The sequence below is a fragment of the Cynocephalus volans genome, chromosome 1 (assembly GCF_027409185.1).
Source record: "Cynocephalus volans isolate mCynVol1 chromosome 1, mCynVol1.pri, whole genome shotgun sequence".
In the NCBI taxonomy this organism is placed as follows: domain Eukaryota; kingdom Metazoa; phylum Chordata; class Mammalia; order Dermoptera; family Cynocephalidae; genus Cynocephalus; species Cynocephalus volans.
Window position 1 is genome coordinate 124,469,333 of NC_084460.1, and position 12,866 is coordinate 124,482,198.

Genomic DNA, 12,866 nt, shown 5'->3' on the forward strand with positions numbered 1-12,866 from the left:
ATATCAAGGTACATACATAAAGGTCATTCTTTTTTTCTTTTTTTTTTTTACTAGCTAGTACAGGGATTGAACCCTGTAGCTTGGTGTAATTAGCACTGCACTCTAACCAACTGAGCCACCAGCCAGCATTTTTGATAAGGCAACTTATTGCCAGAAAAAGTTTAGATCACATACTGTTTCATCTATTGAAATAATATGACTAATAAAAGAGTCTTTAACATTTTTTAATGGGAAGAGTTTTCATTTTAATTATGCTCCAAGAAGTTACAGAGCGAGAAATGAACAAATTTCAGTCAATATAAAATAGATTTATTGTCAAGATTCAGTCATTAATACAACCCAGGTAAATGAAACTTCTCTTCTTACAGGGCTCAGATACTCTAAAATGCTAACTTAATTTAACACATGGACTATAAAATGATAAATACTTAAAAATTACAATGCAAGGAAAAATATTACAAAAAATACAATTGTTATAAATCCTTGGATGAGAGTTCTTTATTTTTAAAGCTCTGCCTTAGAGAATAATACCATGCTACATATCAGAACCCCAAATAAACTAAGTTCCTTGAGGTTACAATGCTCAACAATATACTGGATATACTCCAAAATACCATGTCTGACAAGAATCAAAAGAGAGAAAAAGAAAGTCTTCAAAGATGTTTACAGAGAGTGTGTGTGAGAGAGGGAGGAGTAATCAATTATTCTATGCTGATTTCTGCTGCAATGGCCTCATTAAGCAATTTATAGCACTGACAAGAGGTCTATAGAAGAAGAGGGAAAAAAAGAGAACAGTTTCAGCTTTACATAAATAATTTCCAAGTCAGAACAAACTAAGGCAGTTCTAAGTCACTGCTGCCAAAACTCTCCACTCTAACCTTCACATGTACTTTGTCCATGTTTTTTCTAATTTCTTCAAAAGGGTTTACCAAGCATACTTTCTGTTTTCTATCATCCAAAATCCAAACCAAAAGGCATTAAGCAAAACAACAGAATCTACTAGTCTGGTCGGTTATACAGACATAACTTCTGTTTTAGACATTAATCATGAGATTCAGGCATATCCATCCCTCTTCCAAACACACTCTCACCTCCCCTTACATATTGACTCCAACCTCAATTTTGAGAAAATATGAGTTTTAGGATTGCTCCCCCCTCAATCAGTGATATCACTGTTGGCAAGCTGCTTTGGTTGCCAGCAATATAAGGAATTGTTTGGAATGCTTGGTCAGAACATAAAAAGGATGTGATCAGTGAATTACTGTAACCTAACTTAGTGGGCTTCTGCAGGCAGACATAAAGAATTTACCTTATGGACTTCCCCACTCTTTGCAGAAGGAAGAAAAATGTGTCTTAAAAAGGAAAGGAAAAAAATTAGATAAGGAAATATAGTGAAATATTAATACTGTAGTAATAGCAGGGAAGGGAATACTTATAACCAACCTACCTTGCTGGGAAGTTTCTGGCATAAAAATCAAACTCTCTTTCCCATTATTCTTTGTGCAAGATTAACAGTTGCTTTTTAATCAAGAGAGGCAGAAAGCCATTTAAACACTTTACTTCAAAAGTGGGGAATTTTCTTTTTGAAATGAGCATTAGAGAAAGGAGGAAAAGGTAGGGAAAGCTCACTCAAAGAGGTCCTCAAACATGCGTTGTCCCATTGCTATGTATGCTTCCTTCTCGTCTGGTGTCATCTGGGCCACCAGCTCTGGCCGCTGGCTCACTTCACTGTAGGAGAATGGACGGCCAGCCACCATGACAGTGGGGTCATCTGCTACTTCCTCAAACTCATCATCCTCCTCATCCTCTTCCCGATGATGCGCAGCCACAGCCATTGGACGGGGTGGAGAGTCGTCATCTGACTCACTGGTCTCACTCTCTGAGTCACTGCCATTGGCCGTGGTCACAGGAGCAGCTGCTCCCACTGAACCAGCTGTGGCAGAGGGAGTCTTCTTCTCATGAATGAGCAGTGCTTGCATGACCTCCTCATTATCATCAGGCCCTGCACGGCCTTCCTCATGCTCCTGAAAGGCATCCATATCTATGCCACCTGGGGGGTAAAACCCCAAAACAGTCAACATCCTTAAATATAAAAGGCATTCCTTTATAATAAAATATATAATATTTTAACATGTAATAATATAACAAGATAACACAGACTTCACTGGTTCCACTTCTTGAACAGTTGTCCATAAGATAATCAAAATGTTCTCACAAACTAGAGCTTAAGAAGCATAATGGTTAAGTACATGGGTTTTAAGAGCAATTAACAGTATAGATCGGAATCCCATTCTTCCACATGCAAACTGTACCACCTTGGTCAAGTTAATCTCTAAACTTCAGTACCCTTTTCTGTAAAATGGGGTGATAAAAGCTTCTACTTTCTAAGGCTCTGGATAAGAACATATAATATCTGTGAAGGACCAAGTATAGTAGCTGTCACAACAGGAAATCAAAACAAGCCTCCTCATCTTCCTCAGAGTAAAAACCAAAGGCCTTACAATGGCCTATAACTCCTACCTCATCTGGAATCCCTCCTGACCACCTAACTCTTACCTCTTCTCCTTCCCCTTGCTCATTCTGCTCTAGCCACAATGACTTCCATGGTATTCCCTGTACACAACAGACACATTCCTACTTCAGGATTTCTGTACTGACTGTTCCTTCTGCCTGGAATATCCTTTTTTCTTGGTATCCATACAGCTAACTCCCTTACATCTTCCATGTCTTTACTCAAATGTCATCTTCTTTTAATTTACCCCAACCCTACATTCCCAGTGCTCTATTTTTTCTCCCCACAACACATATTTTCTAACATAATAACTTATATCTATATCTCTTGTCTCTTATTCCCTTTCCAAAGATGTAGCTTAGCTTATACCACAACAGATATTTATCTTTTTTTATAAACTGATATATCCCATGTACCTAGATAGTAGGCACTTGTTAGGCACTAAATAAGTATTTAATGAATAAGTGAATAAATGGAAGTTTTATTTTCCTGAGGCAAACTAAGCATACTTTGAATTCTGTAGAAAGGAATCAAGCTTCTCTTACCACATACTTCCTATCATTTTCTGTATACGTGTTACCTGGTATATTACAGATGAAAAATTAAAAAAAAAAAACAAAACACATTTGTATTCTGCATTCTGATAATACCACCAAACATACTGCCATTTTAAATATATAAAAGGATTAAAAGCATTGTTTGGAACCTGACTCCTTGATTCAAATCCTACCAGTTATTATTAGCTGTGTGATTTTGGCCAAGTTACTTCAAATCTCTCTGATTTTCTGAAGTACAAAAAGGGGGGAAAAATAGCATTTACTCGCTAGATTATTGTGGGGATTAACTGAAAGTCTGTGAACTGCTTACTCGGTCTGGCACTTAGAATACTGTTATCTACCATCATTGTCATCAAGAGAAGGCTCATAAATGGCCAGTTTTGGCCGTGGATGAAGTAAAAGCATCTTCTCATTAACACACTGGAATGCATTACCTATAATAATATTTTGTAAAGTACAGAACTCCTAAAATGAGATATTGGGCAGATAAGAGAGATAAAGGGAAAAAGAAATTGACTAAAAGTTTAGATTTAAAAAAGAGGCTTTTGATAACATGGACATCAAAATGAGAGTTAAAAATCAAACTTAACTCCTTCAAAACATTGCCAAAGGCTTAACCTCCTTTCTGGAGCTCTTACTGCCAATGTAGTCATTTCAACAGAAAAAAAAAAAGGCAAGAAATACGTGCAAGTCTCTGAGGCAATAATTGCTTCTAAAAGAATGTTCCAAATAGGTTAATATTACCAACACAATATTTTGATTAATGTTTAAAGTAATATAAAATTAGGGGAAAAGTAAATTAGTTTTGTAAACAAAATGAAGTCATATCTAACAGATTTCTGACAAGGGTCTTAAGTGGACTGGAGAAAAAAAGAATTGTTCTGTTATAGATAAAGACAGAAAACAAAAAACAAGGATAAATGAATAAATCTCCGGATGGCAAAGTAGAAACAGTAGTCCTAAAAACAGTCTTATTTAATAGTTATAAATTACAAAGAAGATGTATACTGTGAAACTATCGGGTGCTTAAAGGTCAATCCACTGCAAAAAAATATAAGAAGAGTTGAAGGTTGTATAAGTGGGAGAAAGGTAGAACATCTATTTCTATATTGGCAAAGTGCAAGAAAATCTGCCTACTGAAAAATAATCTAAAATATACTGAAAGACACAATCCAAGCTATCAGATAAAAGGTAGGAGAGGGTCCTAAAAAGTCCCTGCACATGTTTCTAAAGTTATGCTTATGCTTCTTAAGTTGATCTTATGCTTCCAGAACCAAAGCAACAAAAAAAATGTCAGGTAAAACCTAGGAAGATACTGGTAATAATACTCAAATCATTAATGATGAATTCATGCACAAATAATACACATTGTTCTGGTCACTAGGCCTCAAGTAAAGTATATTATGATTGGAGATGGTCCAGAAAAAGAGGTGGCTTTGGGAAAGAGGACTATTTATAAGCAAAACAGAATCAAGAGGAATTAGAACTTTCAGTATAATTACAAGGATATGACTAAAGTCTATAAAACCCTTAAAGATACTAACTTGACTTGAAGTTTGAGAAAAATTAAATCTAGGACAAACAAGACTCACTTCATACATATATTGGATATAGCCTATTCTGCCATGAAACTTAATGAAGACAAATTTAAACATGACAGCATACTATGCTGTTACGTAGAAAGAAATACAGTATTCACAAAACTTAATTGAGTAGACTAGATGACTTAATGTCCATACAATCCATAGTCTATCATTCTAGGAATTGTAAACATTGAATGATGAGCTTCACTGTATATAATACAAGATGACAATTTTATTTTAATCAATTTTGGCTCTAAATTCAAAGAAAATAAGATTTGGCTGCTTCAAGAACAGGCAAGAAGCCAAGTTTGGGAAAACAAATCTATTGAATAATTGTACAGCCTAATGACTAGACAGTGGTACTTCACAAAGTTCATGGAAGGATTTTTATCTTTTAATTCCATTTTTCCACGAACGTTTTGAAGTACTTTTGTATAGTCTAAAACAACTTGAATCACAATAATTAAATATGGCAAGCTAATCAGTGGGGAGGAGGGAGAGTAAAGTATGGTTGCCAAGAAAGACTTTTTTTCTGATTGTAATTAAAATATCAAAGAGAATCATACTACCTGCTTGTACCAACACTACCCAACTCCATACACTACTTTCACAATTTCTAGCATACTCATACACAGTATACCAAATACAAATTATGAAAGAAAAAGAGGTTAAGAGAAAGGCCAAAAAACAAGTGGTTTTCAGTTACTGATGATTCTTTAGCATCATAGAACCGTGTTAGTAATGACACATAACATGGAATAGGGACACCTAGATTCTTATGCAGATGAAATCTAACCAAAGGTACAGAGACTCCCTTTTACTTCTTTCCAGTTTCTGAGTAATGTTTACCCAGTCTTAGCTTCCCCTTTCAACATACTACTAAATAATCATCACCCAACATCTTGAATCCAGTAACTTACACTAAAACTTAAAAAGTAAGATCTTGCAATTCTCAAACTTCTGAAGATTATTATGCAATTCCTAACCCCTATAGTTCACAGAGATTTCCAAAATCTTCTAGGATAAAGTTCTGCCAGTCTTCTTGGACTGTGAGAATGCTCAATCCTTTACTCATGTAGTATCTTTGCTGTATTTCAGGTAGCACAACCTCCTTGGTGTTTATAAGGAGACAACATAAAAGTTTGGACTAATGTATAGTTATGGCTCCCAATTCAGAAAAATAAAATGCATATAAGTTAGGGCAATAGAAGATTAAAGGAGAGGTGAATTTGGCTATCTTGAACACAATACCACTTTTCCAAGAAATTAAGATAAAGAGATAGCAATTTTGTAAATCTAAAAATGGAGATTTAAAAAACTATTTATTTTGACTAAGCTGAAGGATGAAACAAGTGTATTGGTTGATTTTAACGCTTATTTCTCAATTTCTTACTTCTTGATATAATGCAACTAATTGTTTTGTAAAACAGGTGCAGTGGATTACCAATAAAACTAAGAATTGGGCTGGCCAGTTAGCTCAGTTAGGGTACAGCCTTATAATCCCAAGGTCATGGATTTGGACCATTGTACCAGCCAGACATGCCCCCCCTACCCCCCCAAAAAAGAGGAGAGAGAGAAAACTAAGAATTGCTCATGCAGTTTCCTAAGTCAAGTTCATTCTTTACTAAACCCAAGACATATCCATTTTACTAACTTCTACTCTTACCTTCCTTCATCTCTTCAGAACTATATGCCCCCTGGACAGTGCTCTCTCTCAACCAAATGGGTCTCTCTTTGGCAGATTTCCCCTCCAGTGAGGCTCGATGAAGATCTTCTTGGTCATCCATGTTAATGACAACATTCTGAGTGTATAAGTCCTCATAGGAGGGACCTTTGGTGGTCCATGCTTCCCGGTGGTGCCCACCTGCCAGGCCAGCAGTTCCAGCAGTATTTGCTGCACGGTCCTTGCTATATAAAAAGATTAGAGGAGGACAGGAAGAAGAAAAATAAAGTCTTGGTGTTAGAAAATAAGGGCAGCTGGGGAGGTAGTTACTAAGTATTACAAATAAATACTATCTAGCAATCATGCACACATTTTAATAATTCTGAGAAACTTCTTCTATACCTCAGGGTGAAAGCTACATGGGTTAGAACAGCACATCCTACTTGTATTTAAGTTCCTTAACCACTGGATCCTTGGGCATATATAAATGACTGAGGTTTTATAGCTTAAGATACTTTAATAAATCTACTTAGGAGAAGGGAGAATGATATGGTGACATAATCCACTTACAGATACTACTAGTCTGGCAAAATTCTCTCCCAGTAATATCTTTCATGAGTATTTTGTTTAAAAAACAAAAACAAAATAAAACACACTGTATTTTTAAAAATATTTTCTCAACTCAACCCAGAATAATCAAAACTGGTTCTGTGTGCTTTTTCCTTTCTTTTGTGTGCTGACCATAGAAAAAGTATTCTATAATGTCAGACCTCAACTTAGAATTAATGTTCTTTTCCTGCCCCTCACTGAGTAAATCATATCCCTCTGTATGAACTAGCCTTTCTTTTTGGGGGGTGGGCAGGTATCAAACCAGGAAGCTTTATTTACATAGTAAAAATAATGAGGAAATTCCTGAGAGACTAGAGCAGCTCTAGTACAAGATAGTCATGGCCTGCTTGGGGAGGACAGGCTGAAGTGGGTGTGGGACACAGAGCCAGCGCTCTCTGCACACAGAACACTGTGCACCTGGGCAAGGACCTGGCTCAACACTACAGTCTAGTTGCCACATTTCCTGAAGTTCTGCAACACCAATGATGTACAGTTTGGGAAAGCACACTACAATCCTAGAAACAGCCTATGTGCTATCTGTCACACACAACCCCAGGACCTCTTCCCTGTGAACTGAAAACACAATTCACTTGCCAAAGGGACTATGCTATCCTACCTGGACTACAGGTGCTTGGCTGGACTGCTCCATCTCAAGCGGCTAACTCTGAAGTAGCCATTCTTCAGGTGACCATCCCTCTGGCCACAGAGCATATGTGACTTTAACCTTCTGTGGCACAAGATCCAGGGGTGTGTTTTAATTGCCACAGAAGCTCACTCAGACAGGCAGAGTGAGCCAGAGAGTGGACAAACACACACCCCCTGCACTAGGAGACGCATTTGGAAATTGGAGTTTGTTTTCTTTTTAATGTGGGCTTTTCCTTTATTTAAACTTTCTTTCAGCATATGAATTCATAAAACTTTCCTGCTACACAAATTTTGTTGGAAAGTAAGGTTTTCTGAGAATGAAAATTCATATATATGGCCAGAACAAGCTCCCCATGGGCCCCGGGCCAGCCCTGGCCTCTACCACGAATAAGGCAAGACAGTGGCGGCAATGTCAACAGGAGGCTGCACCTGACCCTAATCCTGACCCTACCGAGGATCCCCCAGCTCCAGACAGACAGCAGCTCCTGTCAGTGCAGTGGCCTTTGGAGTGGGGATGCAATGTGACAGTAAGCCCTTTCTCCCTACCCAGCATACCTGGAGCCTTAACTCCACTCAACCTTCAGGGCCCCTTGGGCAGGTGGATGACCTGACACAGCCTACCCTCCTGGTTGTGCACTTCCTCAGTCTCCCATCAGAGGCAGGATTCATGGGCAGGGCCCTCGACAGAGGCTCCTACAGCTGCCATCAGCTGGGGCCCCCACGCTGGTGGGGTGAGCCCACTTGCCCACACCCTATGGGGATGACCACATGGGGATCAGAGGGAGCCTCCTGGGTGAAGCTCTCTCCAAAAGCTCCAAAACCAAAAATTCTGGGACCAGTGCAGTGGAGCAGCGGAATGGGCCTCTCTGGGGAGATGGCTGCCCAGAAGATGGTGGTGGCACCTTCTGGAAGGGGTCTGTTCTCTCCAATCAGCAGACAAATGTGAAACCTATGGAGCCATTTCTTTCTCTAAGCAGAAGGGACATCTTCCATTCTCTCCCTAGTTGCTGCTATTGGGGGCTTGGCTAGGAGCTTTGGTGGGGCAGGAACAGTTGGGGTCAGGGGGGACCTGAGTAGGCTGGAAAAGGCCAAACTCTGACTTGGGCCTGGATCACTTCTGCCCGTAAATGCCCTGGGGCTGGGCTTGCTGGTTGATGGGATGAGCTTGGGGGGATGTGGGGAGGATGAGGATGTGACTCAGCAAGTGCCAGTGATTGTCCTTCCTTGTCACCAGGCCTGAGAAAAGGCAGGAGGTAGCAGGCAGGGTCTGAGGGCAGGTGGCCCACACTACAGCCTTTGTCAAACACCCACCATCATGTGTCTTCCCTCCCAGCACTGAGGAAAAGCAGCTGGGGCCACTCCAGCCCCTGGACAGCTGCAGCCAGCATTGCCCTCCTTCCCTCACAGCAGCGTGGACCAGGAGATGGGACGCCGTCCTGCCCTCCACAGGAAGGTCTGCTTTGGAGGCTCCCTCTTTCCTATCAAGTCGTATCTTTCCATCTCTTCATCTATTCTGACTCTCTGTACCCAACTCCAACTACTGTTTCTATCCCTCAGTGACTATGATCTCTTTCTTAGTCTATTTTATTTTGCTTTTTACCTCTACTACCCATAATCTTCTTTGCCTGACAGTATGTTCCAGGCCTGACGTGTCTTTATCTTTCTCCAGTCACTGATGTTCCCCCATCTCTGTAAGTTAAGCCAAGTTTTCAGTCTTTCTGCTGCTCTGTTTTACCTGCTTGTTTCACTCTCAATCTCTTGCAAATTATTTTGAATATACCCATTTATTTGCATGTCTAAGCTCATGCCTTGTCTTTGCCACTACTAATGCTTTCTGCATCAATTTCTGTGCTCTGTTTACACAGATATGTTTTATCCCATAAACTACCTTCATGTTTCCTGAACTACCTGCTCACTCCATACTTTTTGCTGTGCTCCTTGCAGTGTCCACTGACTGTCTTGGCCTCATGATTCTCCTTTATTTCTCTTCCAATTTTTCTCTAAATGTTTTCCATGATCCTGGACTGTCTCCTGTGTACCAGCCCTCTCTCATTCTGAATCTAAGCAATACTTCGTCTTCTCTCCTCATAAGGTATTATTTTTCCATCACTTTAGTCCTACTTCATTTCTGCTTACTCCATTGCTCTTCATTTCTTCCTGTAACCACTTCACATCTACCTACATGGGCTTTCTCTGTCTGTGTATCTGACTGGCCCATTACGTATCTCCTTAACAACACTGTGTTTCTGACCATCCTCTGGAGCTAACCTTGGGCTTATCCCATCCCTCCTGTCCTGCTTCTGGATATCCTTAGGGCCACTGCCACTTCTGCAATAAAAAAACCCCATGCCCTCTCCAGTTGTACAATCCACACTCATCCAGTCATTTAATCCTCGCCTTCCAGCTACCACCTCTGCATTCTTTTCATAGTCTACTGCACCCAGAGCTGCTTTGTAAACCACTCTGTCCCATGGCCTTTCTTCCTGGTGCCTATTCTATCTGTTCCATGCCTTGAACACTTCTCTTGTCCCCTCTGTATTTGTCTCATTTCTACCAGTTACTGGCTCCCCCAGTCTGACTCTAGGTCTACAGGGCATATCTCTCTAAATATAACCAATCTATCTATGTGTCTTGCTATATTTTGAAGTCTTATGCTACAGTTGCAAATAACTGGTTTCTCTGTACGTTCTATTTCTTTCTGCATTTATCTGATGTTACTTTTTGTACCAATTACTGTTTGTCTCAATTTAACCATATCTGTCCCTAGTCATTCTTCTTCTATCTTCTACCTGCTCCACATTGTCTTCGAAAAGCCTGTGTGGCTTGCCTTCATTGTAATCTGACTCTGCTTACTTTGGTGTAGGTTGGTTTTTTGAATTTTGGTCTCCCCCAGCATTCACTTTTTCTCTTCCATTCTTTCTTGGCCTGATCCGTTTTTATATGTTTCTGTGGTTTCTCTACATTATGAGTTTCTCCTCCCTCACCTATTTGTCTCCCTGACTCCTTTCAATGCTTCTTCTACCCTCAGCCAACATCCTTACCTTGTTGTGCTGAGCCTGCTCTCTCTATATATCTACCCCAAAATGTGTTTCCTTGAACTACCTAACCACACTTGAGAGAGATAGAAAAGGCATTTCTCTACCTCTAACCTGACCAACTACATCCTTACCTGTCTTTCCTTCATCCAGACTCTTAAATGACTCACTCACTCTTTCTGAGACTACTGTGTTTCTCTAAAGAGGATGTAGATGAGAGATACCCAGGTTCACTTTTTCGCAATCTAAATTTCTACTATGGAAAGAATGTACACATTTTAATTGAAGATGACAAAGTTTCATCTATGCTTCATTTTTAGCATTAATTCCAAAGATTCTCATGAAGGTATATGAAGTACTCTGAGTAGAGAAAAACAAGAACACTAGAGAGAATGAACAGGACAAGTGAAATAAATGTTAACACAAGACTACTTTTAAAAAATCATTTGTTTTCAGTGTTCCGCTATATAAATTCACGATGGGTTTTATTCCAGTTTGAGACAGGAGAAATCTGACCACAAGTCAAACAAATTTTAAAATTTGGAAGAATTTTTAAAAGAAGATATTTTTAACCACAGAGAGTTGACTCCACAGTTTTGATTTCTACTTTCACCAAGACAGACAAATCTAAATCACCAGCAAATGTGGCACTAAAGAGGACGTAGATGAGAGATACCCAGGTTCACTTGTTCGCAATCTAAATTTCTACTATGGAAAGAATGTACACATTTTAATTGAAAATGACAAAAATGACAACTCATGTTTGAATCTTTCTATATTATTTAAGAAATTTTAAAACTTTTAAAAGATACAACTCTTACTCAGGGTTAAGAGAGAAATATTATTTAAAAACTAAATTTTTAAAGATCTTTAAGGTGAATGTTAAGAAATGATGGAAAAGGGAAGGTTACTGGCAAGGAGATCCATTTCAAATAGATAGGAAGACTTTGAATATATCACTAATGGGTTGACATGCTGAAAGGCTACAACTGTCCATCAACTCTTGGCATTTCTACAGAGGTAGCCTCTAGTTCCTGATATAGAGACAAGATAGAATTTGGTTACATATCAGTAACCAAACTAACAATGATGCCACCTATTAAAAGAAAAATGTTGTCTCTGAGCTCTCATACCACACTATTGATGCTTCTTTTCTTGTACTTGTGGCAGGATGTCTTTAGGGGAGGACGGGCTACTGTAGAACTTTATGCCCCTGTAATCCAGAGAGGCCAAATCAATACCTCTTCCAGGATGCTATATCCAGGCAGTGGAGCTTGTTGTGAAATGCTTGGTGGGGCCATCTCAGCCAGGGTAACATCTTCTAACCTAGCTCCAGTGGTTCTTCCCTGACCACACGGCAACAATTGTATTTTGTTCCTACTCCATTCTGTCTTTCTTGCCTGTCTCCAATCCCTGCTTCTTCCTTGATGACCAGGCTATTGGCTATCCTCTTTCCTGATCAGTTTATTTCTTCTACTTCCTGATTCTTCTTTATCCCTAGAGTCACCATCATTCCTGATCAGAAGAAGGTGACATGATATAGGGAGCTGCTGGTGGGCCTCTAGTGTTGCTGGACCACTATGACTTGTCTCAGGCATGGAGTGAAGAATATCTAAATAAAGATTGTGGAATGGGGGCTGGCCAGTTAGCTCAGTTGGTTAGAACATTGTGTTGTTAACAACAAGGTCCAGGGTTTAATCCCTATACCAGCCAGCCACCACCCCCTCCCAAAAAAAGATCCTGGAATGGGAGGTACATGTTGGACTGTGGTAGGTGAGGAACATTAGAGGCAGGAAGCCAGTGGTAGTGGTGACTGAATGCTATCGTAGTGCGGAAGCATTTTGATAAACAGGACGAATAACTGTAGGTAGAAGAGGAAACACAAGAATAATTCAGATAGTATTATATTGTGTAGAAAGCTAACACAGAGTATGCTGAAGCATACTTCAACATGAAATAATCCACAGGCTTACAAAATTATGTATTCTTGTAAAATCAATTTCCCTCATAGGCTTCTATGTTAGAGCTACAGTATAACTCAAGTGGATAAAAAAAGATATTTAAAAAAAAAAATAAGAGGCAAAATAATCAGTAACAAAAACTTAAGGCTACCTGTGATATGGATGATATTGGTTCCCTACCAACTGTGGCTCCTCTCCTTTTTGCTTACTGGTTTTATTCAAGTACTGATGTCTATGTGCTTCAAAGAACTCTGGGACCTACCCCAACCTTATAAGGTAAACCTTAAGTAGTCTAAGCACC

At 39.4% G+C, this 12,866-nt stretch overlaps 1 protein-coding gene across 2 annotated transcripts in view; it reads right to left on the reverse strand.

The window, feature by feature from the left end:
• Nucleotides 1-240: 240 nt before the first annotated feature.
• The window catches only part of GTF2E1 (general transcription factor IIE subunit 1), a 38,689-nt gene continuing 26,063 nt past the window's right edge, over nucleotides 241-12,866 (reverse strand). Inside the window, exons 4-6 of one of the 2 annotated variants that reach the window (XR_010024061.1) lie at nucleotides 6,319-6,560; nucleotides 1,448-2,050; nucleotides 241-1,352 (exon numbers count right to left, since the gene is read on the reverse strand). Coding sequence is in view for 1 of the 2 variants with exons in the window: in XM_063102702.1 (XP_062958772.1) it covers nucleotides 1,626-2,050; nucleotides 6,319-6,560 (667 nt within the window). In the remaining variant the exon portion in view is untranslated. Of the gene's footprint in view, nucleotides 2,051-6,318; nucleotides 6,561-12,866 lie in introns of both variants that reach the window. The other variant, XM_063102702.1, reaches the window with a different exon arrangement.